This window comes from Phyllopteryx taeniolatus, chromosome 23, assembly GCF_024500385.1.
Source record: "Phyllopteryx taeniolatus isolate TA_2022b chromosome 23, UOR_Ptae_1.2, whole genome shotgun sequence".
In the NCBI taxonomy this organism is placed as follows: Eukaryota; Metazoa; Chordata; class Actinopteri; order Syngnathiformes; family Syngnathidae; genus Phyllopteryx; species Phyllopteryx taeniolatus.
In genome coordinates this window covers 2,314,218-2,337,947 of record NC_084524.1, presented here as the reverse complement: position 1 = coordinate 2,337,947, position 23,730 = coordinate 2,314,218, and the positions used below count along the sequence as shown (strand labels likewise).

The 23,730-nt window shown below is 47.5% G+C and overlaps 3 protein-coding genes across 17 annotated transcripts in view; 2 read left to right on the top strand and 1 right to left on the bottom strand.

The window, feature by feature from the left end:
• Positions 1-276: 276 nt before the first annotated feature.
• rtn3 (reticulon 3) lies at positions 277-16,449 on the top strand. Of its 7 annotated transcripts, none has more exons than XR_009786698.1 (11): positions 353-700; positions 4,731-4,778; positions 10,498-10,705; positions 11,259-11,397; positions 11,650-11,719; positions 11,868-11,914; positions 12,757-12,815; positions 12,897-13,043; positions 15,419-15,442; positions 15,583-15,650; positions 16,161-16,449. XR_009786698.1 is itself a non-coding variant. In XM_061763124.1 (9 exons), the coding sequence occupies exons 1-9, from the start codon at positions 610-612 to the stop codon at positions 12,943-12,945; spliced, it is 2,781 nt and encodes a 926-aa protein (XP_061619108.1). In that variant the 5' UTR covers positions 277-609; the 3' UTR covers positions 12,946-15,152. The 7 variants fall into 7 exon arrangements, 4 of the variants coding, with proteins under 4 accessions (XP_061619108.1, XP_061619105.1, XP_061619106.1 ...); XR_009786697.1 differs by having other exon boundaries at positions 15,578-15,650; XM_061763124.1 differs by lacking the exons at positions 15,419-15,442; positions 15,583-15,650; positions 16,161-16,449 and adding an exon at positions 6,787-8,856 and having other exon boundaries at positions 277-700; positions 12,897-15,152.
• On the bottom strand, positions 15,715-21,849 carry zfta (zinc finger translocation associated). Of its 2 annotated transcripts, none has more exons than XM_061763113.1 (5): positions 21,533-21,849; positions 20,378-20,881; positions 19,860-20,201; positions 18,294-18,641; positions 15,715-17,522 (listed from the first exon to the last, which is right to left on the bottom strand). In XM_061763113.1, the coding sequence occupies exons 1-5, from the start codon at positions 21,666-21,668 to the stop codon at positions 17,026-17,028; spliced, it is 1,827 nt and encodes a 608-aa protein (XP_061619097.1). In that variant the 5' UTR covers positions 21,669-21,849; the 3' UTR covers positions 15,715-17,025. The 2 variants fall into 2 exon arrangements, with proteins under 2 accessions (XP_061619097.1, XP_061619096.1); XM_061763112.1 differs by having other exon boundaries at positions 20,378-20,884; positions 21,533-21,848.
• Positions 20,527-23,730, top strand: part of si:dkey-28a3.2 (uncharacterized) — an 8,269-nt gene continuing 5,065 nt past the window's right edge. The window contains exons 1-3 of one of the 8 annotated variants that reach the window (XM_061763099.1): positions 20,770-20,956; positions 21,056-21,172; positions 22,701-22,886. The gene's annotated coding sequence lies outside the window, so the exon portion shown is untranslated. Of the gene's footprint in view, positions 20,658-20,769; positions 21,173-22,568; positions 22,992-23,730 lie in introns of those variants that run through there. The other 7 variants (XM_061763105.1, XM_061763101.1, XM_061763104.1 and 4 more) reach the window with 7 other exon arrangements.

Here is a 23,730-nt window from a genome sequence, read left to right as displayed (position 1 = left end):
GACTGTAGTCCATATAGCTAACCTGGCGTTTTTCACACGGTGACCAAGCACGTACATTGTGACAGCATATTATTACGAATATTGTTATAACTATTTCCCTATCATTTGTTTTTAATTGTCCAATTAAGCCTTTTGAACAATTGTTTACGAGCAGCAAAAACAAGTGCTGTGTTCAAGAAAACGTTTTATTTTTATGACACCCTCCGCGACGATCTTGGCACATACGTTCTCTCATTTGTGCTATTTTGCAAGAGCTGAAAATGGGTGTAACGGTGGCCCATAATCAAATGAAGTCAAGTCAACATCATTTAGCCTCGCGTAGTTAGTCGGCGGCTCGCAAGTCAAATGTCCGACTCGCAAATGGGGCCCCTGAAGGCGTCAGCAGCGACCTGACGTGTTTTTGTTCTCGTCCTCCATTAGCCGCCTCGCTGCCTTCCATCTTCGGCAAGTTGGGCTTTCGGTGGCTCATTCCACGGACGCAGCGGTGCGACGCGCTAGTCCCGTTCGGAGGGGTCGGGAAGAACAAAAAGACGACGACGTTTGAGGCCACTTCGACCGAAGCGTGACGTTTTCTGCCCTTTTCTTTTCTTTGGTCGTCGAGCGCACAATATGGAGCCAATGACTCAGTCTGCCCAAATATCCTCGTCGCAGGGACTCGCCGATGGACAAAATTCTGCGTCGAAAGAACCGAGACCATCCGGTAAGAAACCGTCTTCAGCTGTTATGATGAACTTAGTGTTTTAACACTATTATTATTATTATCGTGAACTATTTGACTCGCGAGCGTCCTTTTCCGTCATTTCGTCTGTATTTTTTTTTTTTTTTTTTTGTCTATTGTCGGTGGCCATTGTCCGGGATACACCTGTGATCATATTTGACCCAAAGAAATAGCACCCAGCGTGGTTCTGACTCGTTATTGTCGTTTTGTTTGTTCTATTTTTCGATTCTTAACACCAAGTTAACAAATATAGCGACGTTTTATAGGAGGTGTAAAATGTTGGGTGTTGTGCACTGCGGGGGAATTACGGAGGCAAGTGCCCCTGAAGGCAGCATCTCTTAAAGGCGCAGTACCCGCCCCACGTTTTAATCATTACAAAAGCGTGACTATTTACAAAAAAAAACACAAAAAAAGCAGCTGTCATTTACTTTTATTTTATTTTTCTCATCTTAACCTCTCCAAGCCATTCAAACAAGCTGCCAGAGTTGTCACCTCCGGCCCGATAGGCTGCTTATTGTTATTTTTGTGAGGGAGTGGCAGCTTGCACCACCGCGCCACCTATTTTTTTCCCCTTTAAAATAGAATCTTCAAAGGCATGAAATAAAAGTTGTTTCCGTACACATGCTTGGGTGTGGCATGCGATGCCACCGATATGACGCGAATCGGACTTTTTGATTGGAGTCAGGAAGTCATCTTGCTTCATGAAATACATTTGAAGCAATGTCAAATGATGCCGTTGCACATTGTGTCATCCCTTCCGTTTGTTTCTGAACATGTTTAAATGTCTAAATTGAAGCTCGATTGATCTCTTATTTCCTCCACCGTTATGGCCAAGTATCAGGTAGGCTATTATTTTACTTTGTCATACGATCCCTACAATAAGCAGCTGTCATCTTTCACTGCTCAGCTGTTCTATTGGAAGCCACAATGAATAGAATGCTCACATCTGTTTTCTTTTAATTCTTTATTTTTTTATTTATTTAGACAAACACAAAAAGAGGTTGTTTCATGTCTTCTTAAATGTGGTTGTCGGCCGGCGGAATGACGACACTTTTAAAATCGGCTGACCCAACGACACGGCTGAATGAGTCGCCTTTCGAGCCCTCCCGCCCGTGCATTCTCAACACGGATTACTGCCTGATGGTGTGCTTGAATTTTCAAAGTTGGAAACTAATTCATGGGAATAAACCAGGAATTTAATAGGGATCTTAAATATACAGATGGTACCTTGATTTCCGTCCTTAATTTCTTCTGTGACCAATTTTCAAATACATTTACCCCGTTGAAATGAATTGAAATACCATGAAGCCAAAAACGCCACCATTACTTGTTAGGTGTTTTTAATAAAGATAAATAGCACTGTAAAATATAAGTAAGAAAACTAAATGTAAAGAAATAAGATGGCTTTATGAAGTGTAATTAAACCGAACGTCGCACGCACAAGCACTAGTATTTGTGTGTTGACGTGTGCCTTTCAAGGGCGTGGCCTCATGAGCGATGTCAGGAGCGAATCTTGTCCATGCCCCTTGTGAGTGTTTTCATTTCGGATTGGTGCGTTTGTCCCGTTCAAATGAGCGGCAGAAAGTGCATCAGTGACTTTGGCTCTCCTTGCCCACATGCGAGGGCATTACAGTCGCTTAATTGGTCCAATTACAAATAAATAAATAAACCTGGGGAACAAACAAAAACAAAAAAAAACGTTATTTGGAGCATTTGTAAGTCAAGTAGCCACTATAATCGGGGAAAATGTACAGTATTTTCACATAAATTTACCGCACATTTTCCACCTCTTTGCAACACTGCCTCTCACACGCTTACAACACATTCAAATGTATTCAACTAAAATAGTATTTTGAACTCATTGTAAAGGTATTTTGTAGAAATACAAACAAAAGATTTGCAAGGAAATGTCCCAATCATTTTCCGGATTTTGAATATGTGTCGATAAAAAAGCGCATCCAAATTGTCTCAATTGTCTTATTTTTAAGTATCCAGACATGTTACCTTTTTGTGTGTCTAGAAGTGTCGTGCAGCAGTGGTTCTAACCAAGTAAACAAATCAAATCCTTCGGGAGCGTATCTGTGGTGAAGCACAAAATAACAATGCAAACAAATTACACTTGAAAATAAACAAACCAAAATAAAAAACTATCCCAAATGCCACTTTAGTGCAGTCAGTCTAAAAAATACATCTTAAATGTGCATTATTTTATATTCCTATTGACTTTTGACTGCATTTTCAATCGGTATTGATATTGACGTAAAAATCCGGACGGAACAGGCCGCAGAGGAAGTGGCCCACTTAAAACGAGGACCTCGTTTCTCCAGCTGCGTCGCATCAGAGGAAATCTGCTCACAGACTCCATTTGCCGTGCAGCCTCATTTACTCCCAATATGTCACGAAAAGAAAGTACATAGTGTATGCAGTGCATACATGCAATGCGTTTGCGCAGGGACCACACACCAAGGTAGATTATGATATTGCATGTTGGTACAGGATGTGGTAAGTAATACATGTCGGCAAACGATGCTGCAGTCATATTTGTATAATTAGTGCAAAGTGAAGTGTACACCTAATGGACCCCATTCAAACGTGATTTAATGCTCACTGCTTTTGCTGTAATATTGCCAATGGGGGTTGTTTGTTTATTTTTGTAATGGCCGCACTGTATTATTTGTGTCCGGACACGCTGTAGTCGCAATGCTTGATGCTTATCGTCATTTTCTCATCATTTGAAAGAGGCCCGATTTCAATCAGAGTACATCGGATTTCACACTTTATTATTATTATTGTTGTTATTATTTATTTATTTAATTTTATTATTTTTTTTGCCGGCATGATTCCTTTATGATGGGGACAAAAGGGAGGGGAAATGTCTGAATGTATTAGTTGATTTTAAATCAAATTATCCACCAAAGGAAAATGAAATTTTGACTTTGCAAGAATCCGCATATTTTGCCTTAATTTGAAATTGAATTTGGGTTAAATGAGTATTTTTGCAGCATGTGAACCTGTGCGTCACCTTTTATAAAGCGAATGTAACGTGGTGTTACTGACTTGCGAGATTCTCACAGCATGGTTGCATTTTGTCCTCGCCATGAACGATAACGCCGTCACCGTATTCAGGTGGCTTCACTTTTACAACCGTGTTGCGGCGCCTCTCCCTAAAAGAGAGGCCATTGATCAAGATGGGCAGGGCTCCGCAAGGCTGCAGAAGACGGAATCCAACGACTGTGGGAAAACCTGAGAGCTGATCTAGCGAAGGTGTGGCATCTGAGGGCAAACGGCCTCAAGCGCGCCAACAGGATGGAATGCCGCCGCGCAAGGGCGCACCGACCCCAACCTGCAAAGCCTGTATCGCGTCCATGTGCCGCACCCCCACCGCCGAGGCGACGTCATATAGGCGCAGTCGTCGTCGTGCCTCCCCACGCATTCCTTGCCACGAAGAAGAATGCGACGCTCGCGGAATGGCAGCCGGCCGCGCCATCCAAATAACCACGCAACCCTGCGGATTCAGCATGATTAATTCCCCCGAGAGGCAGAGTGAAGAGGCTATTGTCCATTTATTTTAGCTTCTGAGACGTGAAACAGTATCGCGGGGACTCGAGCGCACGTGGTCTTGCTGTGTCATGCTGAATTTGTGCATTTCAACACAAGCACGGAGAAGGAAGTCTCTTCAGTTTCCATTTAAGGCTTGCAAAACTGCGCGGTCAAACCCTCAGAGGTGCAAAAAGTCGACGTACAGATACGGCTCCTTAAGTACAACTGAAGCACTGACTAAGAGTAAAAATGAATATACGGTACAGAACCGAGTACCTGAAAAATCGACTTGAATGCGGTCGTGCCAGCGTTGTAAACCTGCATGTGCATGTCATAAGGTTCCCAAAGATAGAGTGGAGTAAGTCTATAGAAGTGCTTCTGTACTCGTACAGTGCAGTGGACGGGGGGTTCATTTTTCTCCTGCGTTCACCACTTTTCTGTCCTTTTTTTCTTTTGATTTCATTTGTTTCAGATTCCTTTCTTTCCTCCTCGCCTGTATCTCTCATACAGTCGTCACAAGGCAAGTGTACGCTTCTCTTAATGCTGCTCGCCTGCTTCTTCACCCCTCTCTCTAGTGCCCATCTCTTGCTCCCGAAGGTCCGTGCGCCGGCCTTTGCCCGTAGAACCCTCGCCGTGCAATTCTTGCCAAAGTCACAAGTCCAAGTCGTGTGACGCACCAAAAAAACCAAACTCATTCCGATCACGTGAATCGGCGTCTTGCCGCTTGTCTTTACAAACGAGACGTGGGCGTCTGCGGGCGCCGCTAGTTTGATCTGTTTCAGTCTTTATCGCCTGCGAGTGTACATTATTGAGGTCAGCGGGACCGACTGCAGGTTTGAGATAATCCCCAGATTGCCACCCTTATTTTAAGACGGCAAGAGAAGTTCACGCTGTATGGAACCTAAAAATGGATCAGGTCGGCGTCCCGGTGGGCAGGCGAGGGAGGGGCGCGAGGGCTGCGGGTCCCACCTTCCTCCTTCGCCACTATCCGATCCCCCTCCCTCCTCAGACTTGGCAGCAAAGGGGCCCCGGGGGGGAGGAAGAGTGGCACAGAAGAGATCACCCACGGCCCAGCGGGGGCACCCGCCCGCCGCCCCCGATCACCATCCGCTTGTGGCTTTGCGCATGTCACACATCTTTGCTTCGGCCATTAAGACTTCGCTTTTATTTCCATCTTTGTCGAGCTCCTTTTTGCAACGCGACGCCATCGGTAGGTCTGTGCTGCGTACTGACGTTGGCCTAGAAAGTCGCGAAGTCGACTGTATTGGACCTGAAGGTGTTTTGTTTACACTCTTCCATGATGCCAGAATGGAACGCTTTTACTCCACGGTCAGGACACTCAGTGGAAATATTGTGAAGTTCAACTTCCTCCATTACTCCAAAATGGCAACATCAAAAGAATACCGGGCAATAATTGTCCGTTTTCGGGAGGAATTGACGCCTCCCTGAAATTGCTCGTTGACACCTAACCTAAATATAGCCCAAGCCATGATCCCAAAAGACGTTAATATCATTTCAAAGTCGTCCTTCAACATAACCCTGAAAAATAAATGGCTTCCCGATGATTTGAGCGCTCCAAAATGCACCGACGTGCATGTCGAGTGTGAGGGCACCGACGTGTATGTCGCCGCTTCGCAACCCCCAAAATTACCGATTGCTACTTCCCTGTTCGGCATTTGATTACATTTTGGACTCAGTGATGCATAGATAGTCTCTTTTTATACACATTTATTGCAATCAACTCTATCTGTGGTTGGGTACTATCTGTACTCGACATAACGTTCTCCACTGCTGACCTTTCACCTTGAAGTGTACCCCCCCTGCTTTCTCGCCTGTCGGGCCTCAAGTGGAATTTTTCCGTCACGCCGTGTTTGCCGCCGGCCGACGCTATCCGCTCCTCCCCGACGAAGCAGGACGTTTTGTCGCCGTCTTGTGGCATTCAAGAAAGAACACCAAAATAACTCAAATCGACGAGTGGTTCAGCAAAGAGCTGAGGTTAAGTTCCACAAAAACAAAAACAAACGCAAATAGGTGAATACGCAATAGTATTGAACCACATTGAGTTTTGCGACTTACTTTCCAAATTGCAGCATCACCCCGTGCTGCATCTATTGTCAGTCGCTCCACCATACAAGGTACATTGCTCTTACGTGCCCAGTGAACATTTTGAATATTATAGTGCCGTCAGCATTTTGTGTATCGTTCACACGAGTGTGCTGAGGTACTTCATTGCGACGCATTGATGCAATGGACAAGTTGCAGTTGTGTTTTTGGCGTGCTGCGCTGCTCCATGCTATCATCATGATTCGGGTCCCATGTCAATTGCCGCTTCATTGCACCTACTGGCAAACTGGAAGGCAAACATCGACGTCACATTCCCATGATACGATGCATGAACGCTTCGGCTGCAGTAGCAGTAAGGCCGTAGTCGAGAATATTACAATTGCATGGGAGTTCAGATGCGATCTGTATGACCTCCCCTGCTTTCTCTTCTCCTTTGCTGTCGTCCTCCATGCGTGTCAATGCAGAGAAAAAGGCGGTGCTGGGTTCCAGTAGGCCCGGTGACGAAGGGGTCGCCACGTCCCTTCGCTTTTCCTCTCAGCCGGGTTCCTTTTCGCCTGATAATTACGGAGGCGAGGCGCAGCCCGATTCGCCGGTAAAGATGTCTCCCGTTTCTGAGCGCATAAAGGCTCTGGAAGCCCTTGCCGGCAAAAAGCAGGCAGATTTTCGAAGCGACTGTTGCTCGCACCTCAAGGACCGCCACCACGACAAATCTCCCAAGCAGTGCATGGAGAAAAATAAGCCAGCCTTTCACACCAAAACAGGCTCTCCTGATCTCGATTCACCCGAATCGCCCTTTGAGGTACTTGGAGAGTTCAGACAAATGAATGAATTTGAAGAAACAGAAGCTTGGATGAAGGCTCATCTACCGCCAGTGCCAGACTTGCACGCCGCAGGCTTCGTCAAAGGGGCCGATTCTTTCCAATGTAAGCCAACCGAGGAAAATGCTGCACTTCCTGCTCTTGCTGGTGTCCGCAACGATGCTTCAAAAGTGAAGGCTCCACAGAAAGAAGGCAGTGTTGAGGAAGCGGACTTTGACCTGAACTTTCTGCCGACAGCCTACATGTGGACTCGGCAGGACAACTCCGGTGTCCGAGCTCCGTCGCGGCTCGATTCGGAGCACGAGGCTTTACCTCAGCCTCTTTCCGGCTTTGAATCCCCGTCCCCTCCGAACGACGACACCCTGGACGCTCCGGATGACGAGCGGACCGCTTGGACTGGAGATCTCGAGTCGGCAGAGGCTAAGGAAGTGGATAGCTCAGGGGAGTCTGAAGAAACGGTCATTGAAGACGGTTTCACCGCTGTTGGCCCCTCCCCCAAATCGGATTGGCCACCATCCAGTGACATCACCACCTCTCCCGCCACCTCAACCCCTGACGCAGAAAGGGTGACGCCACCAGTAAGGTCAGAAAGGAAGCTAATGCAGGTTCCCACGATCAATGTCATTGAAACCGACGAGCCAAACTGCAGCGATGATGAGATGGAAATGGAGTTTGAGGAAGAAGACGACGAGGTTGTGAACGAGGGAGCAAAACCCGCAGAGACGCCGCCAGAGGATAGCAATGAAGCATCTAAGAGACGGCCTGTAGAAACTGAATTCATGGAAGGCTATTCTCCTCCTTCCTCTCCCGTCGAATCGGATGAGGAATACGCTCCTCAAGACACGATCCTCAATCCTCAAGCAGATGCGTTCCTGGAGAAATCATCAGAACTTAACGACTCCGGATTGGATTTGTCCCCGGACGCAAACAAAGACATTAGCTCACCCGGCAATGAGGATGAATGGTCAGATGAAGCGCGACAAACCGTGGCTGGACAAGACCGAGCTGATTTTAGTGCCCCGGACAACGACAAGGACGTGGTTGCCTTCTCTAGGAATAGCATTATGCGAGGCGATACTTACGAGGGACAGTCGTTTGAGTACGAGCAGCCGTCTCCCTTCTGTGAGATTGAGGTCACCCCAAAAGGAGCCAAAGACCACTTTCTTTTGGACTCTTCTGAAGTTGATACTGAAACCCAGGAACCGTTGCCAAATCGTAACGACGCAAACGCGTCTGCGAGCCATCGTTTTCCCCCGAACCCATCTGACATTTCAGATGCAATGGCTTCAGAAAACGGCTCCGCTTCCGAGCGTGTCGATAGTTTTGTGGAGTTCATGAGAGAATGCCTCAAATCCAGGGAAGGTGAAGGACCAGAGGCCTCTCCGAGCGACGAGTACGGTCCGCAGTCCCCTCCGACCGTGCTGATGGATCCGGAACGGGAGCGGCTTACGATCAGTGCTCTCAAACAGTTGGGCGGCAGTCAAGAGGCAGACGAGGAAACGCTGGCTCCTCCATCCAAGACTCCGCAAAATGCTAACGCCGCATGCATCCAGCGAGCTTCCTTCACCCCGCCGACGAGCGCGCCGTGTTCCCAAAGCGACGTACTTGGCACCGAGCGCACATATTCTGAAGATGTAGACGCCGTGGACATATGGGTCGCGGAGGCCTATCATCTCGCGCAGCATGTCTTGACGGCAATATTAACCCACGTATCAGGTAACACTAATTCTTTTGGCTAGTTCCCTGGGCGGCTTTCATTGGCTGTGCGTCAAGTCGTAGTCGCTGGAGTTACTGTAGCACGGGTAGTAGATTATTGAAAGGGGTGCCGTTCTGTCGGAATGTTCAGTGACGAAACACGGACAGAAAACAAGTCCGAGTAGGAAAAGTGTTCAGTATGCAGAGCGGGACGTAACGGCAGCACGAGTAGGAAGTAGTCCTGGTCATAATCTTGCGTACTTCAGCTTTGATGCTCAATTGGATTTGTTGATCCACATTTTGGAACCTCCCGAATTTATCGGTTTCCTGTGATCAGGAAGGCGAGAATGGACCCCCTCAAGTCTTGCGTTTGTGTTCTGTGGCTTTTGTTTCACTTGGTGTGATTTATGTATTTATTTTTAAAAAATGTTTTTTTTTTAGGGGGGGGGGGGGTCAGTCTGTCTTTTATACAGCAAAGCGTCTCGCGGTTGCAGCGTGACAGCTTTAAGAGCTTGACGCCGTAACTGTGCAATAAGCGGGTCACCGCACCGAGCAGGGCCGAGCGAAAAGCCACGGTCAGACGGGCCGATCCGGCGACGGCCGCCTCTCGGCAATCTTAAACACATGCGCGCACACGCGGCCTTTTTGTGCGGGGCTCCTTTTTGAGCCTTTGAAGAATTCCTCCGGATTCTCCCTTTTGCTCGTTTTCTCCGCGATGACGCAGGAAAGCTTCTGGCGACGTATATGCTTAGTGACACGATCTCACGGTTGGCTTAGAGCCGCTTGAGTCGGGAACAGCCGAGCCCCTTTTTCGCTCCCCTTTTGAGGCCTTCGACAGCGCTGCTGCTCGACACGTAATCTCTTTTGCGTGATCTGAATTGTGAAACGCTCCGTTAACCTTTTGCCACTTTTGCTTGTTTGTCGTTTGTGTTCATTTCTTCCTGTTGTAAACCAGAAAGAAAGGCAGTAAAGTCCAAAATGAATTCAATTATGTTGCATCCTTTTAGAAAGTGTCAATTCAATTCAATTTTCCACGAAACAAAAGGCCACATTTTGCAGTGATCTTCAATTTTCATATCTTACTATACGTCTTGACTTCTGTAAGATTCTAACATTTTACCCCAACAAATGTTTTTTTTTTTTTTGTCTTTTTCACCAAAATAGTCAACTTTAGTTCGTGCAGCATTTGGTGGTAGACATGGTACTGTCGTTACGGAATGTTTAATCGCCGTTGGGATTCCTTGGAAATCTTCCTCCACTGAACGCCGTCTGCGGATTTGAACAGTTCCAAACTTTGCATTTTGCCACGCAAAACAAACTCCGCCGCCACCAGACCGGTCACGTCCTTGAGGCGGCGAGTCACATGACGTCTCCGCCGCTTGACGCGTGACTCTTTGAACACACACACACACACACACACACACCTTTGTTTCCCGCTGGCAGTTTGAGAGCGCCAACCCACTCTTGACGTTACGTAACTCTCGAACAGAGGCAATCATTTCTGCATGCGCGACTCTCAACAAACACGGGAAGGGCATCCGCTGCGGCTCTTGGGTTAAATAAACTGTACGTGTTTTATTCAGGCTGGTTGTATGAATTTCCATCATGGCGTCATGGTGCACAATGTTTAACCCCCCCCCCCCAAACTCCACTTGTTCACAGTCAAGGATCTGCTTCACTGGCGGGACCCCAAGAAGTCGGGCGTGGTGTTCGGTGTGTCCATGCTGCTGCTGCTGTCGCTGGCCGCCTTCAGCGTCATCAGCGTGGTGTCCTACCTGCTGCTGGCGCTGCTCTGCGTCACCATCACCTTCCGCATCTACAAGTCGGTCGTGCAGGCCGTGCAGAAGTCCAGCGACGGCCACCCCTTCAAGTAAGCGCTCGCGCCCACCCAAATGTTATCGAACGGAGGCCGAGTCGAAGTTCGGCTGTGCGTACTTACTGTGATGTCCAACTGGTGGGCGGGGGGAAAGGTGGCCCCTCTGAATTGGGAGGGACGTGGCTGCCTCCCAATGACGTGTGGAGGAAAAAGGCTGAGTTTGCCTTTCATTGAAACGGTCGCCACTGAAGCGAGCGCCGAGGGTTAGCGCGTTTCCCGCTATGACACTTTGCTCCTGGCAGTGGCGGCCGTGTGACTCCGCCTCCAGGGCAATTTTCTATTTGATTTCTTTTGGAGCCAAAAGAGCCGCGGTGTCAGCGAGGGTTCTGTTACGTTTGTCCTACAGCCGCGAAGCCCCCGATCGCAGAGCAAACCCGAGCTTTTCTTTCTTCTTTTAGTAGGCAAAGCAGCTGTCCCCAAGGTTCTGGAAAGATAAAAATAGCCCGGAGGCCAGCGCCGGCGGTCGGGGACCGCTGAGGCGAAGGACTTTTCGTGGCAGGCACGAAAGCCTGATTTTCAAAGCCTCATCTCTTCCTCCTCCCCGCAGATCGCTGATCGAGAAGGATGTCAGCATTCCCCCCGAGAACTTCCGCAAGCACGTGGACACCAGCCTGACCTACATTAACCGAGCCCTCAAGTACATGAGCCGCCTCTTCCTGGTCGAGGACCTCGTGGACTCCCTAAAAGTGAGTCGCTTTTCACAAGGCCTAACCCTGAACGCAAGTAATGAATTAACTTGCTTGAAATTTAGCAGGGACTTGCTTGATTTTTACCAAAATAACTTGGACTTTCCCGGAACTTGAAAGTTAAGACTTATGTTAAGAATTACGACTTGGGATTGCTGAATTTGGCTCCAATTGATCAGAAATGTTCCTTAAGTGTAATCGAAAGTTTGAAAAGATGGCGCCGAGCCGAGTTTGCTTTTGCTCTTTGCGCAGTTGGCCGTGGTCATGTGGCTGCTGACCTACGTGGGTGCCGTCTTCAACGGCATCACCATCCTCATCCTCGGTAAGACCCGCCACGGAGACGCTCAGGATAGTATTTTAGCGACAGCCGATAATCAGAAAAGTCCGAAAAAAACGGATTTTTCTGACTTCGACGGGAAGATTGACGGGCTCCAAATGTAATTTTCTGATTTGTCCGTGCTTCTCCGCAGCGGACATCTTGCTCTTTGCCGTGCCGCCCGTCTACGAGAAGAACAAGGTGAGCAGCATCGCGCGGGTGCTAAATGCAGTCGAGCCGTGCTTCTCGCCTTCCAGAACCTTCCGCGAGAGGGGAAACTGTAGAATGAAACTTTTAGGGATAGTTTTATCCCCTCCCACAAACACATTTCAACTTATGAAAACACTTTTTAAAATGCGTTGTGAATTTATTTGGACAGCCCCAAGAATTGTAAGCATAAAATGAATCGAGAATACTTAACCGTGTTAAGTCTAAATTAGGACCGGATTGATTACAGTCATTGGCCAAAAGAAGCCCTTTTTCAAATGGGCAAAAATCCGAGGATTTTTTTTAAATTTTTTTATTATTTCCTTTCCTTCTCACATTACAACGCAAGACAAAGATGTGACATTCAAACAAATATTCCCCAAAAATCGGCTGTTGTAATGTTAAAACAAATATTGAAGGATAACATATTGGAAAAGTCAAATGTTGTGACTGTAATTTAGATTTTTGTTTGAATCGGTTATACATATTGACATCGGCCATTTTGGTTGGGCCCTCGTCTAAACAAAGCTCCTCAACTCACTTCAACACGATTCCTTGCCAGGAGATGGTACCTGAGCACAGAAATACTTATTTTTATTTTCATTTAAAATGTTTTTTAAGGCCATAGCAGAACAAGTTCCTGAAAAAAAGGAGCCAATAGTTGATGTGCGAATATGCGGCGGTTCCCGTTGCTGTGTCGAGGGTGCCGTCGGAGAGCGCGTCCGCCAGCGCTGAGCTCACCCGAGGCGCTTTGTGTGCATCCTTTGTTGTCCGCGTGCACGCGGAAAAAAAACAACAACAAAGAAAGAAAAAAAAGCCTCTTGTTCCGTTCGCAGACGCAGATCGACCAGTACGTGGACCTGGCTCGCAGCCAAATCAACACCACGATCGCCAAGTGAGCGACGCCGCGCCGCAACGCGCCGCTGCCGTCTCCGTCTTCGGGTTTAACCGCAAACGTTTTTTGCTGTTTTCCCAGGTTGCAAGAGAAACTCCCCGGCGCCGTGAAGCGCAGCAAAGCCGAATGATGCATTTCGAAACGCACACGAAGAAAAGAAGAACATCCTCCCAGTCATCTCCATCGTAGACTCCCCGAGCACCACCCGTCGACACTGAACCTTACTAGGTAGAACGCAAATCTCTATTTAATGTCAAAACTACTGCGCTTTTGTAGCAGAGCGTGAACTAGACTGAATCTCGGGCCAGCTTCCAAGGGCGCATGCGAGCAAAATGTCTGTACGCAACGCACGCCATTCCCCTCGCCTTCCGAAAGTCCCGCCTATTCCTCCCCAGCGTCGCGCCGCATAGATTGTGTCCTCAATTGTATTTATTTATTTTATTTTTTATTTTTTTCTTTCGTAGAAGCGGGTTTGCCTGTCGTCCGCGCATTTCTGCACTGATTGTTTTTTTTTTTTTTTTTTTTTTTTTTTTTCTGATATCGCCGAAGAGCGGCCTGAAATCGCAACGATAAAAAGCTTTTGCAGCACTCGCCGTTTTAGTCTAGTTCACACGGGCCGCACTAGTATGGCGAGCCGTTTGAGTGTTTATTCCATAGCCTACTAGTGCGATGACTTGTCTGTGTACTAGTACACTCTTTTGCCTCACTGGGAAGACAATTCAGCACACTAGTAGAATGTGTTATTTTTTCCCCATTGTGTGACATTTCTGTACACTGGTAGCATGTCAAGGGCACACTACTAGAAAAACTAGGCTGCACTAGTAGAACTTTCTTACTAGTGACATTTCTTCCAGTACTGTGACATTTCTGTGCAGTTGTAGAAAAAACAGGGCCACACTAGTAGAACATGTTTCTAGTGTGGCAAAACTGCTCCAGTTGACAGCGGTGTGCTAGTACTACTATTACAAGTGACATAAGAGCCTACTAGTTAACGTTTAGCACTTCGCTAGTCATAACAGTAGCGAGGAGATATTTGAGCATTCATTCAATAGCCTACTAGTGCGCTGAATTGTCCATGCACTAATACACTGCCCTCTCTAGTAAGACAATTCAGTGTACTAGTAGAAGGACTAGGGCGCACTAGCTGAAGGACTTTCTTGTTAGTGAAATTTTGTTCCCACTACTGCGCACTATTAAAAAGACTGGTGCACTAGTGAGCTAAAACTGCACTAGATGACATCTGTGCAATAGCAATACTACTAGTGAAGCGCTAGATGTTAACTAGTAGAATCTTATGTCATTAAAAGCACCTAGTTGTCAACTTGTGCAGTTTTGCCTCACTATTGCCCCCTAGTTGTTCAACTAGTGCACTGAATTGTATTCCTAAGTGAGGACAAAGTGTGCACTAGAACATGCACAATTCAGCACACTAGTAGGGTTTTGGGTAAAGCCTCCAAAGCCTTGTCATTCTCACTAGTAGCATGTAGTTGTTGCACAAGTGCGCAGACATCTCACACAGTTGTGAAAATATGTTCTAGTAGTGTACTGAATTGTCTTGAAGAGTGTACTAGTTGAATAAATGCTCAAACGTTTTTGCGTACACGTACGTGCATGTATATACACTTACTAATACTACTACAGTAATTCTGAAGAGGTGACAATTAAGTCATTGCAATTTGAAGATGCGATTCTCGTGCGTGTAGCTTTTGGAGTTTTGTTTTTTTGTTGTTGTTTTTGTCCCTTTTTTTTTTCAGGACTGGCGTAGTTCTCACCGATATTCCAAGTTGCGTTGCGTTAGTCGCGTTTGTATTAGCAGTGGCGTCTTGACGGCCGCGCGCTGGAGGAGCTCCAGCTTTGCTGAAGGAAAATGAGACGCTGGGCTTGGTGGTTCCGTTTCCGCCACGTTTGCTGACTTTGACGGGTCCGACATTCCGCGCTACCGCGGATGTCTTGTCAGACCGTCGCCCCCTCGCACCCCCTTTCCTGCTATCGTGTCGTTTGGCTCAGTTCAAGCACTAGTTCCCGAAGGCTTTCTATGTTTCTCCTTTTTTGGACGATATCATGAATGAGGCCGCGTTGCGCAAAGCATGCTGATTTTCATCGGGTATGGGAGTGTGTGTGTGTGTGTGTGTGTGAGACAGGAGTGTCGTGTTTGTTCTTTTATTGCTCTTGATGTCGTTCTCTTAACATGTTCCGTTTAGCTATTATGGTTCTACTTTTTTTTCCGTGAGTGATGTCACAGGAGAGAGAAAATAAATGGAGGGGAGGGGGGGGAAAACAAATATGTGGTCTCTGTACTCATGTTCCAGTGAAATGAATAAAAACACGTCAAAAGGACTGCTGGTTTCTTCTGTCTTGCAACAACAACAAAAATTATAATGCAACTCCAGGAAAAAAAAAAGCAATTTTCACTTAAAACTCAGTCACTGCCAGCCTTCCCAGCTAACGTGGATATTGAACTTCTAAAGCCGTCAATGGCAGCGAATGTGTTAATTTGTAATTTTTTTCATCTATCTGTGCCAGTGACGTAGAACGCAGAACAATGAAATGCACTTCCACTAGATGGCAGTAGGCACATCATTAACCTGTGTATCCACTTACAGAAAACGTCAGGACACGCACACTGGGTAAGTAAATTGAAATGAGGTCAGGTCTTTTTTTGTTGACTTTTTCTCGTGTCAAGTATGAGACTCGACGCCATAAAAGAAATGCATCCGAAATCCATTCAGTGCCGCGTTTGAAGTGGATGTGGTGTGTTTCAGAACAGGACCAAAGTCAGAAAATCATGAGCGGAGGCTAACTGGAGTGCGGACAACTCGCCGCGTTGCGTTGTGGGTAAGGCCGGCACCAGTACAAAATGACAATTCGAATCAAACTTTTAAAATTAAAAGTTGCTGGGTGGTGTACAAGGAAAAACAGGCATCCATTTATTGCATTATTGCATCAAAGGTGACGTGGAGGCCAAGCACAAGTTACAAAAACATGTCGACAAGTCATTCCCATCATTTCAAAAGAGTTAAGTGCTGCATGTGGACCAATGAAATCATACGATGATGATGATGTCACTTCTTGTGTGTCCTTTCCAAATTAAGTGCCACTGTCTGGAAAATAAGTGTTCGAACATTACCGAAGTGCCTTTTTGCTGTTTTTACCAACACATTTCGTTTCCACTTTCCTCCTAAAACTTTGCCGACGTTCTGTTTGCGACACACGCGTCTTCCAAGAACCTCGATTGAAACAAATGTGCAATCCCTGAGATTTTCCAGGTTGAGAAGAACAACAAGTTGTCACGACGTGACTCATGCATTTAGTCTCAGCAAGTGCTCATGCCTCCGTTTTCTGTAGTGCTCGCCCTCATTAGGGTCGCCCGGCGGACTTGAGCGAGAGGCGAGTACACCCTTGGACTGCTCGTCAGCCAATCACGGGGCGCGTACATGGCTTTCCAGAAAGTATTCAGTGGCCACTTCTCTCTGAGGACATCATGGTTGGCAAGGTACTGTCGATCAATTGTTGGGCGTCGACTTGGTCTCATGAGGTCAAAATGTCAACAGCTTGATTAATAGTATTGTTTCAATGCCAATCATAATGGAAGCAGGAAATCTATTGGTCCGTTTATGGCTCAAAACAGCTGTTGCGAGCTGAACAGCAAAATTCACAAAGCACTAAATGAAGCTCCTCAACTCACTTCAACATTGTTCCTTGACACCGAGGTAAAGCACGACTTTTATATTAGTGCTTTGGCGAACAGGTGAACGTGTGATTGTTAAGTTTGAATACATTTCTAAAAATTTACTTTCATGTTTTAAGAGGTATTTTGTGCAGAATTATGGGGGGGGGGAATAATTTATTTCATTTTAGAATAAGGCTCTAACTTAAAATGAATAGTTATTTTTAATAAATTAGCAACAACTTAAGACAACTTTTTTTCGGGTAGGTGCAGGCTTTTGTGGGGAAAAATATAATGAATTCCATTTTGGAATCATTCTGTAACATAAAACGTGGAAAATGTGAAGGGCTCCGACGACTTTGCAGAGGCGGCGCATTTCTCACGTGGGTTTCGGAGTCGCTTTTCATCTCTGAAGGTCGGAAACAAAGCGCCCCCCCCTCGATATGGAAAGCTAACTATTGACTCGGAGGAGCGGCGCCGTTCCGGTCGACGTGCGCTTGGCGTACTCCGTCCCGGGCCCGCAAGGAAGCGGCCGGCCGCGGCTCAGTGCGCGTGCGAGGGACCCGTGTCGCTGCGCGCGTGATCCCAGGCGAGGAAGCAATCGTCGGCGTGGACGAAGCGTCCGGCGGCGTCGCCGTCGTAGGCCAGCGCGGCGCTGCGCCTCTGGTCGGCGCCGTAGCGCAGCGAATGCGCGTGCACCTGCTGGATGTGGCGCTTGATGGTGCTCACCTTCAGCGTGGCCAACGCCGCGCCGCACACCATGCAGATGAGCCCGTGCCGTCGGCAGTCGTAGTCCATCAGGAAGTCCGTGCGCCAGCGCACCTGGTAGTTTCGCCGCTGGTCCTTGCCCGGGTAGTGGCCTTGGCGCGGGGTAGCGTCCTTGGCCGTGTCCTTGACTCCTCCTCCTTCCTCCTCCAACTCCTCCTCCTCCTCCTCCTCCTCGTCTTCCTCTTCTTTCACCGACGGTTTGACGTCTGGGGAGCCGTCCTCATTCGGGCCGCCGGAGGTATTGAGGACACCGGCGTCACTTGTGCTGATTTCTGCAGATTCAGGAAGTCAAAAGCGAGAGGGAGGGAAGTCGTTTTTTGTGCTTGCAAACGACATCAAAAAGGATTCACGGCGCTTCACTTTTTCCCACATTGCTGCCTCACATTACAGCCATATTCCAAAGTAGAATCAATTCATTTTTTCCCTCCAAAAAAAATCTGCATGGAACGCCTCATAACTCCAACATGAAAAATGTTTTGAAATTTTTGACTTGTTTTTAAAAAAAAAAAAAAAAAACTAGGAAACTGAGTAACGTATCCGCAGCCTTGACTCATCATCGTCATCTTCACTTTTTCCACATTTTGTTATACTTAATCCCAAATGGGGAAAGAAATATTTTCCCTCAAAATTCTGCTCGTAACACTTATTACTTTCATAATTACATGAAATCCGTTTTTAATTTTGGAAAATTTATTTTTTTAAACTTGGAAATCATGAAGAGAATACTCTCAAAAATGGAGCCTCCATACTTTACAGGTGAACTTTGACCTGATCCACGAATTGAACAATAAATGTCCCTCGTTCAATTAGAATGAATATTGAAAACGGTCATCTTCATCGCGCTGTTCATATTTTGACCTAACAATTGATCAACAGTACGTCGCCATTCAACAGGATGTTCTCAAACGCGTCGGACTGGAAGAGTCACAGAAAGCCAAAGAAGTGGACGTCTTTGGAACTTAAATGTGGACAAAGTGAAGCGCTTGTGAACACTTCTCCGGTTGCGCTCAATGCTCTCAGAACTCCGAAGACATTTTCCTCACCGTCTTCGGCGCGGCGGTCTTTGGTCCAGGCCGCCGCCACGGCTTCCCGCTCTTGCCGGCTCAGGGCCTCCGTCTCGGGGTGACATTGGCGGATGTGCTGCCGGAAGCTCCGGACTCGGCTCCCGCGCACGACTCGAGAGCACACCATGCAGTAGACGGCGCGGCCCCGGGGCCCGTACGCCACCAGGTAGTCCAGGCGCAGGTGTCGCGCGTCGCCGCCCCGCGGGCCCCGCCTCCGGCGCGCAGTGCGCGCCGTGCCGCCGTCGTCCTCGTTCAGAGACGCGTCCCGAGACGGCGAGCCGTCATCTTTGGAGTTTGCTTCCGATTGGATGGAGTTCTCCGACTCGTCTGTCGCGGCCAATAGAAGACGACAATTTCAAGTACCGGTAAACTACTACTGCGCTTCACTAGTAACACCAACTAGTAGGCATGTGTCACGCACTACTGGTCGCTTTTAATACTACTAATGAATCGTTACATGTAAAACTAGTAGAATTTTATTTTAGTCGTGCAGGTTGGCCTCACTCCACTGGAAAAAAATGACCTCCTCAAAACTAGTTTGAAAATATGAAAAACTACATTTTGTGAACGTGAAAATAATCTGCCAATGGAACTACTAGTATGAATGGACTTGATAAAATTCTTAAAATATGATCTTGTTGTTTTGCCAAAAATTTAGAAACAAGTCAAAATTGTCTTAGAACAAGTACATTCCTTTTTGCAGCGTAGCAACATGTTATCCTACTAGTGAGGACTAGGCGCATACTAGTTCATGGACCTTAAGCTGGATCTTTAAAAGGGAGGGTACTAGTGCATGACTTGGCATAACTAGTTTGGCCTAGCAGTGTTACTAGTGCAGCACAGTAGTTTACGAGGATGTTTTGTGTACTACTAGGCCAAAAGTGGCACTAGTAATGGGGGAAAATGTTTTACTTGTAAGGTTTTATGGAAAGCCATTTGAGCATTTGTTACTGTGCATTTGTCCTACTAGGGTGCTGAATTGTCTATGTACTAGTACACTCTTTGTCCTTACTAGTAAGACAATTCAGCGCACTAGTAGAAGGATGACATGTTACTAGTGAGGCAAAACTGCACTAGATGACATCTGCATGCTACTAGTACTACTAGTGAAATGCTGAATGTCGATTAGATTAATACTTTTGTCTCCAGTTGTGCATACGTTATCAAAGTATCAAGTAGCATACAGTGGTCAACTAGTGCACAGTTTTTCTTCACTAGTAATGTACTTGTCATACTAGTGTGCAAAAATGTCATACAGTGGTGTAAAAAAGTTTTAGCAGTAAGACAGTTGTACTACTAGTGCAATATAGTTGTGGACGGCAGTAGAGGGAAAAACATTACTAGTTACATAGCTACTACTGTGCCCCAGGTCATTCTACTAGTGCACACAAATGCCATACATTTGTGGAATAAATGTCACAGTTCTACTAGTGCATTCTAGTTGCAAAAAAATGTACTAGTAAGACAGTTGTTCTACTAGTGCACTAAAGTGTCTTATTAGTGAGGACATAGAGTGTACTAGTGCAAGGACGTTGCGGCGCTCACCGTGAGTTTGAGCCCAGGCCTGCAGCACGCGGTGCTTCTCCTCGGAGCTGTAGACCAGCGAGTCGGGGTGTCGCTCCAGCACGTGGTTCTTGATGTGGTCCAGGTGCAGCGAGGGCGGCCGCCCGCCGCACACCATGCACAGCAGCCGGCCCGCCTCCGCCTCGTACTCCATCAGGAACTCCTGGCGGAACCAGGCGTGCAGCGAGGCGTTCAGGTAGCGCTCCAGCGCGCGCGCGCAAGGACGGACCGCTCCCTCCCGGCGGCGTGCGTCGCCGTCCGCCTCGGGCGCAGGAGAGCGGCTCGGCCCGCGCGACGGCGGCGGCGGCGGCTCCTCGGCCGCTTCTGGGAAAAAAGGACAACTAGTGGTGGGATGTGAAACAGTTGCACAAAATTATTATTTTATTAATAAAATTATTTTGTTTATTTTATGTATAATATGTTGAGTACATACTGGATGTAAATGTGTTTGTTTGACTATTTTTTCCCGTATTTGATGTGAAAGTGTTAGTGCTGCTCACCGGCAGCGACGGGAAAGCCCGAAAGCGCCGACTCGTCACCCCCTTCGGGCCCGGCGGGCTCGGCGGCTCTGGCTTCAGCGTACGACCCCTGACCTCCCCCGAGGCTCAGGTGGCTCTCCCAGCCGGAGCGGATCACCTCCTTGTCGGCGGCGCTCCACAGCAGCGAGTCGGGGTGCTTCTGGCGGATGTGGCGCTTGATGGTGCTCAGCTTGAGGGTGGCCAGCGAGCTGCCGCACACCATGCAGATCATGCCGTGCCGGAGCGGGTCGAAGTCCATCAGGTACTCGCTGCGCCAGTACTCGTGGTAGTAGCGGCGGTGGTCGCGGCCCGGGATGCGACTCAGGCCGGGCCGCGAGGCCCGCCGCGCCCGGGGTTTGCGTCCCGACGGCCCCGGGGCCGGGGACAGGATCAGAGGGTGGTCCGGACCCTCGCTGATGCTCCAGTAGCTGGTGGCGCCCGCCGCGGGCTCATCTTCGGCGCCGTGGCCGTTCGCGAGCCCGTCCTCTGCTGAAGAGAAAACACACACTTGGGCTCACCTCGCCATCCAAACATCCTATTTGTGTTCTCAATAGGGTTGAGGTCAGGGGTTTTCCTCCTCTTACATCCATCGCAGCTGAAGCACGTTGACATTTATTTTTATCGATAAACTAAACAGACAGAAGTTTTTGTCCTCTTTAGGGTCACGGGAGCCTTCGACCCTATCCCGGCCAACTTTGGGCTGGAGGCTGGGCACACCCTAGACCGGTCGCCGCTCGTTCGCATCTAGACAAAACAGCCGTCCCTCCGTTTTGGCCGGTGAGCTGCCCCGAAGTCAGTTGGGATCGGCTCCAGTTCACCTGTGAACCTCATAAGGGCAACATTTTCGAAAAGGGATGGCTAGTCCCTTCTAGGGCCTTCATGCTAGGCTAACTGGTTAGCTCGGGTGTTTTTTTTTTGTTTTTGTTTTTTTTTTAGCTGCAGTGCCTCTACCCGCCACACGATGGCGTCCGCATACCGTGCTGTTCAGCCTTTGTTTACAGGAGCCCACACAGACAGAGGGGCCAAGCCGTATTGGTATTGTCCCACTGACAATGGCCGTGGATTTGACAGCCACGCACGCATGCAAACCCAACCATTTCTTTTCTTATCTTTTATTTCCCCCCAGTGTAAGCTCACCTCCAGAGTCGCTCTGGCCGGGGGCCGCCTCTTCCTCCTCCTCCTCCTCCCCGCGGACAGTTAATGAGAGCGGCGGCCCGGGCTCCGGCTGAGCCCGGCGCTCGGCACGCCGGAGCTCCGCGGCGGCGTCGTCCATCCCGCGCTCGCTCCGGTTACGGGACGTGTCACGCGCGCACGAGCACGTTCGCGACTCGCATCTGGCATCGCACGGGAGCTCCGACGACGCGCGTGCGTGCGCGCGACCCCCTCAAGCCAACCCCCCCACCCCCCTCCTCCCTTGACAAGTTAACTTTTCATAGATTCCAAACGTTCCGTGGTAAAAGGCAAATGCGTGCGCGTGGGCCTCCGGTGGCGTATTTTGGAGACTCTTGGTTGTCTTCAGGGTGGGGAGCCGGACGAGGGGCCCCTGGGGCTCCTTAAGGGGCTCCTGGGTAAATTTAAAGAGACAGTACCCGCGTCGACGCGAGCCCAGGACAACTCTGACGTCGTCACACATTACTGGAGCGTCATTATTTTTCACCGGAAGACTAATTATGTCCAATAGTCATTATATTACTGTTAAATAGAAATTAAACGGAACATAATTAAAAAGGAAGTGCATCATGTTTATTATTCTGCAAGGCTTACTTGTGACTTAAATGTAAAATTACATCTGGTCTACATTATTATTCTATTAACTGTTCCGGTAGTCTCCAAAATGAAAACAACACGAGAGAAAGCAGGCATGCCCAATTACTGAGCAGCATATGAAAAACATTATAATATTAAACAGTATCTAAAACAGCTTAAAGATATTTAAAAAAAAAAAAATCTTCATTTTTTAAATACCGAAATCAAATCAAAGTAAATTCCACTGTGTGGGATGAAGGGCCAAAATAAGATGCATTAAGGTAAATCACGTTTTAAAATGAATACCTTTTTTTAAAATGGTTTTTATTTTTTTGTTTTACACACGTACACATTATTATTGTAGTAGTAAATTTAACATACTAGCATTTTTGTTTTTTTCTCGGTTTTTGTTTTTACACATTTTTTGTTTTATGTCATTTTTCATTTTTGTTTTGTTTCTTTGTACTCATTTACACACAGACAGACACATCTTTTTAATATCTTGTTTTGTCTTTGTTTTTTTTGCCATAAACACACGAGACGTGTATTTTCTCTGCAGGAGGTCGGTCCAACATCCGGGTCCTCGGCGCTCGTTGTCAAGGCAGCCGGTTGACTGCTGGCTAGCGGCGGGAGCTAACGGCGGAGTGAGTCCCGCCCGATCGAGCTGTCCTCATAACTACCCCGAAAAAGAAACCTTCCCCCGCCACAAACAAACAAAAAAAGACTAAAGTTCCTCAATGACAAGGTAAACGAGCGTGCATGCTTTCACTCCGCTTCCTCCTTCCTCCTTTCCGCCGCTCCTCGCTGTCGGCCCCAAACGACGAGGACAAGATGTCCACGGCGAGACACGGTCAGTCGCCTCGTCGGGGGCCTCGTCGGACCCCCGGCCTCGTCCCCCCACGCCGCCGCCGAAGGAAGCCGCTGTGCTCTGCTGTCGTCTCGGGTCGCGTACTCCGCCGGCCCCGTCGTTCGCTGCGGTTTGAATGGAGCTAAACGCGTCCAAAACGGGGAAATATTGACGGTCGGCGGGCGGAATTGGCGTGTTTAAAGGTACAGGGGGACACATTTAAAGGGATAGTGTCACCATGACGACACTTTTAAAGGGACAGTACGGCGTTGCTACACTCCCCCGCAAAAAAACAAACAAAAAAAACCAAGTATTGCACACAAATATGTCATTACAATTGTACTTCCAGGAAGGTTTTACAGACTTAAAGAAAGTCATTTATTTAATTTCTTTCTTTTGTCATTGTTTTTTTCTTGGTTTTATTTTAGTTATTTTTTTTCACACAAGCATTTTCATAGCTTGTATAATTTTACGCATTCTACAAATTCATACAAATTCTGAATGATTTAGTTTTTGTTTTCTTTTTACACATGCACACTTTTTTAGTCTGTTTTCTTTTTACACACATTTTATTATTTTCCCTATAGTTTTTGTTTTTACACATGCCCGGTTTTGTTTTTGTTACAAATGTTCTACGTTTGGTGTTTATTTCCCCGCATTTATGTTTTTTCTTCCACATACACTATTATATATAGAGTTCTTGTTTTTATTCTAGTTATTTTTTGCACAGACACATTGACAT

What these genes read in the sequence shown, in the direction of transcription:
- zfta (XM_061763112.1), bottom strand. Translation starts at nt 21,668, where the DNA reads ATGGACGACGCCGCCGCGGAGCTCCGGCGTGCCGAGCGCCGGGCTCAG. An exon ending in CGGCCAGAGCGACTCTGGAG is followed by an intron (nt 20,885 to 21,532) that starts GTGAGCTTACAC and finishes TTTTCTCTTCAG; the next exon opens with CAGAGGACGGGCTCGCGAAC. An exon ending in GGCCTGGGCTCAAACTCACG is followed by an intron (nt 18,642 to 19,859) that starts GTGAGCGCCGCA and finishes TGGCCGCGACAG; the next exon opens with ACGAGTCGGAGAACTCCATC.
- rtn3 (XM_061763124.1), top strand. Translation starts at nt 610, where the DNA reads ATGGAGCCAATGACTCAGTCTGCCCAAATATCCTCGTCGCAGGGACTC. An exon ending in AGCGACGGCCACCCCTTCAA is followed by an intron (nt 10,706 to 11,258) that starts GTAAGCGCTCGC and finishes TCCTCCCCGCAG; the next exon opens with ATCGCTGATCGAGAAGGATG. An exon ending in CCGTCTACGAGAAGAACAAG is followed by an intron (nt 11,915 to 12,756) that starts GTGAGCAGCATC and finishes TTCCGTTCGCAG; the next exon opens with ACGCAGATCGACCAGTACGT.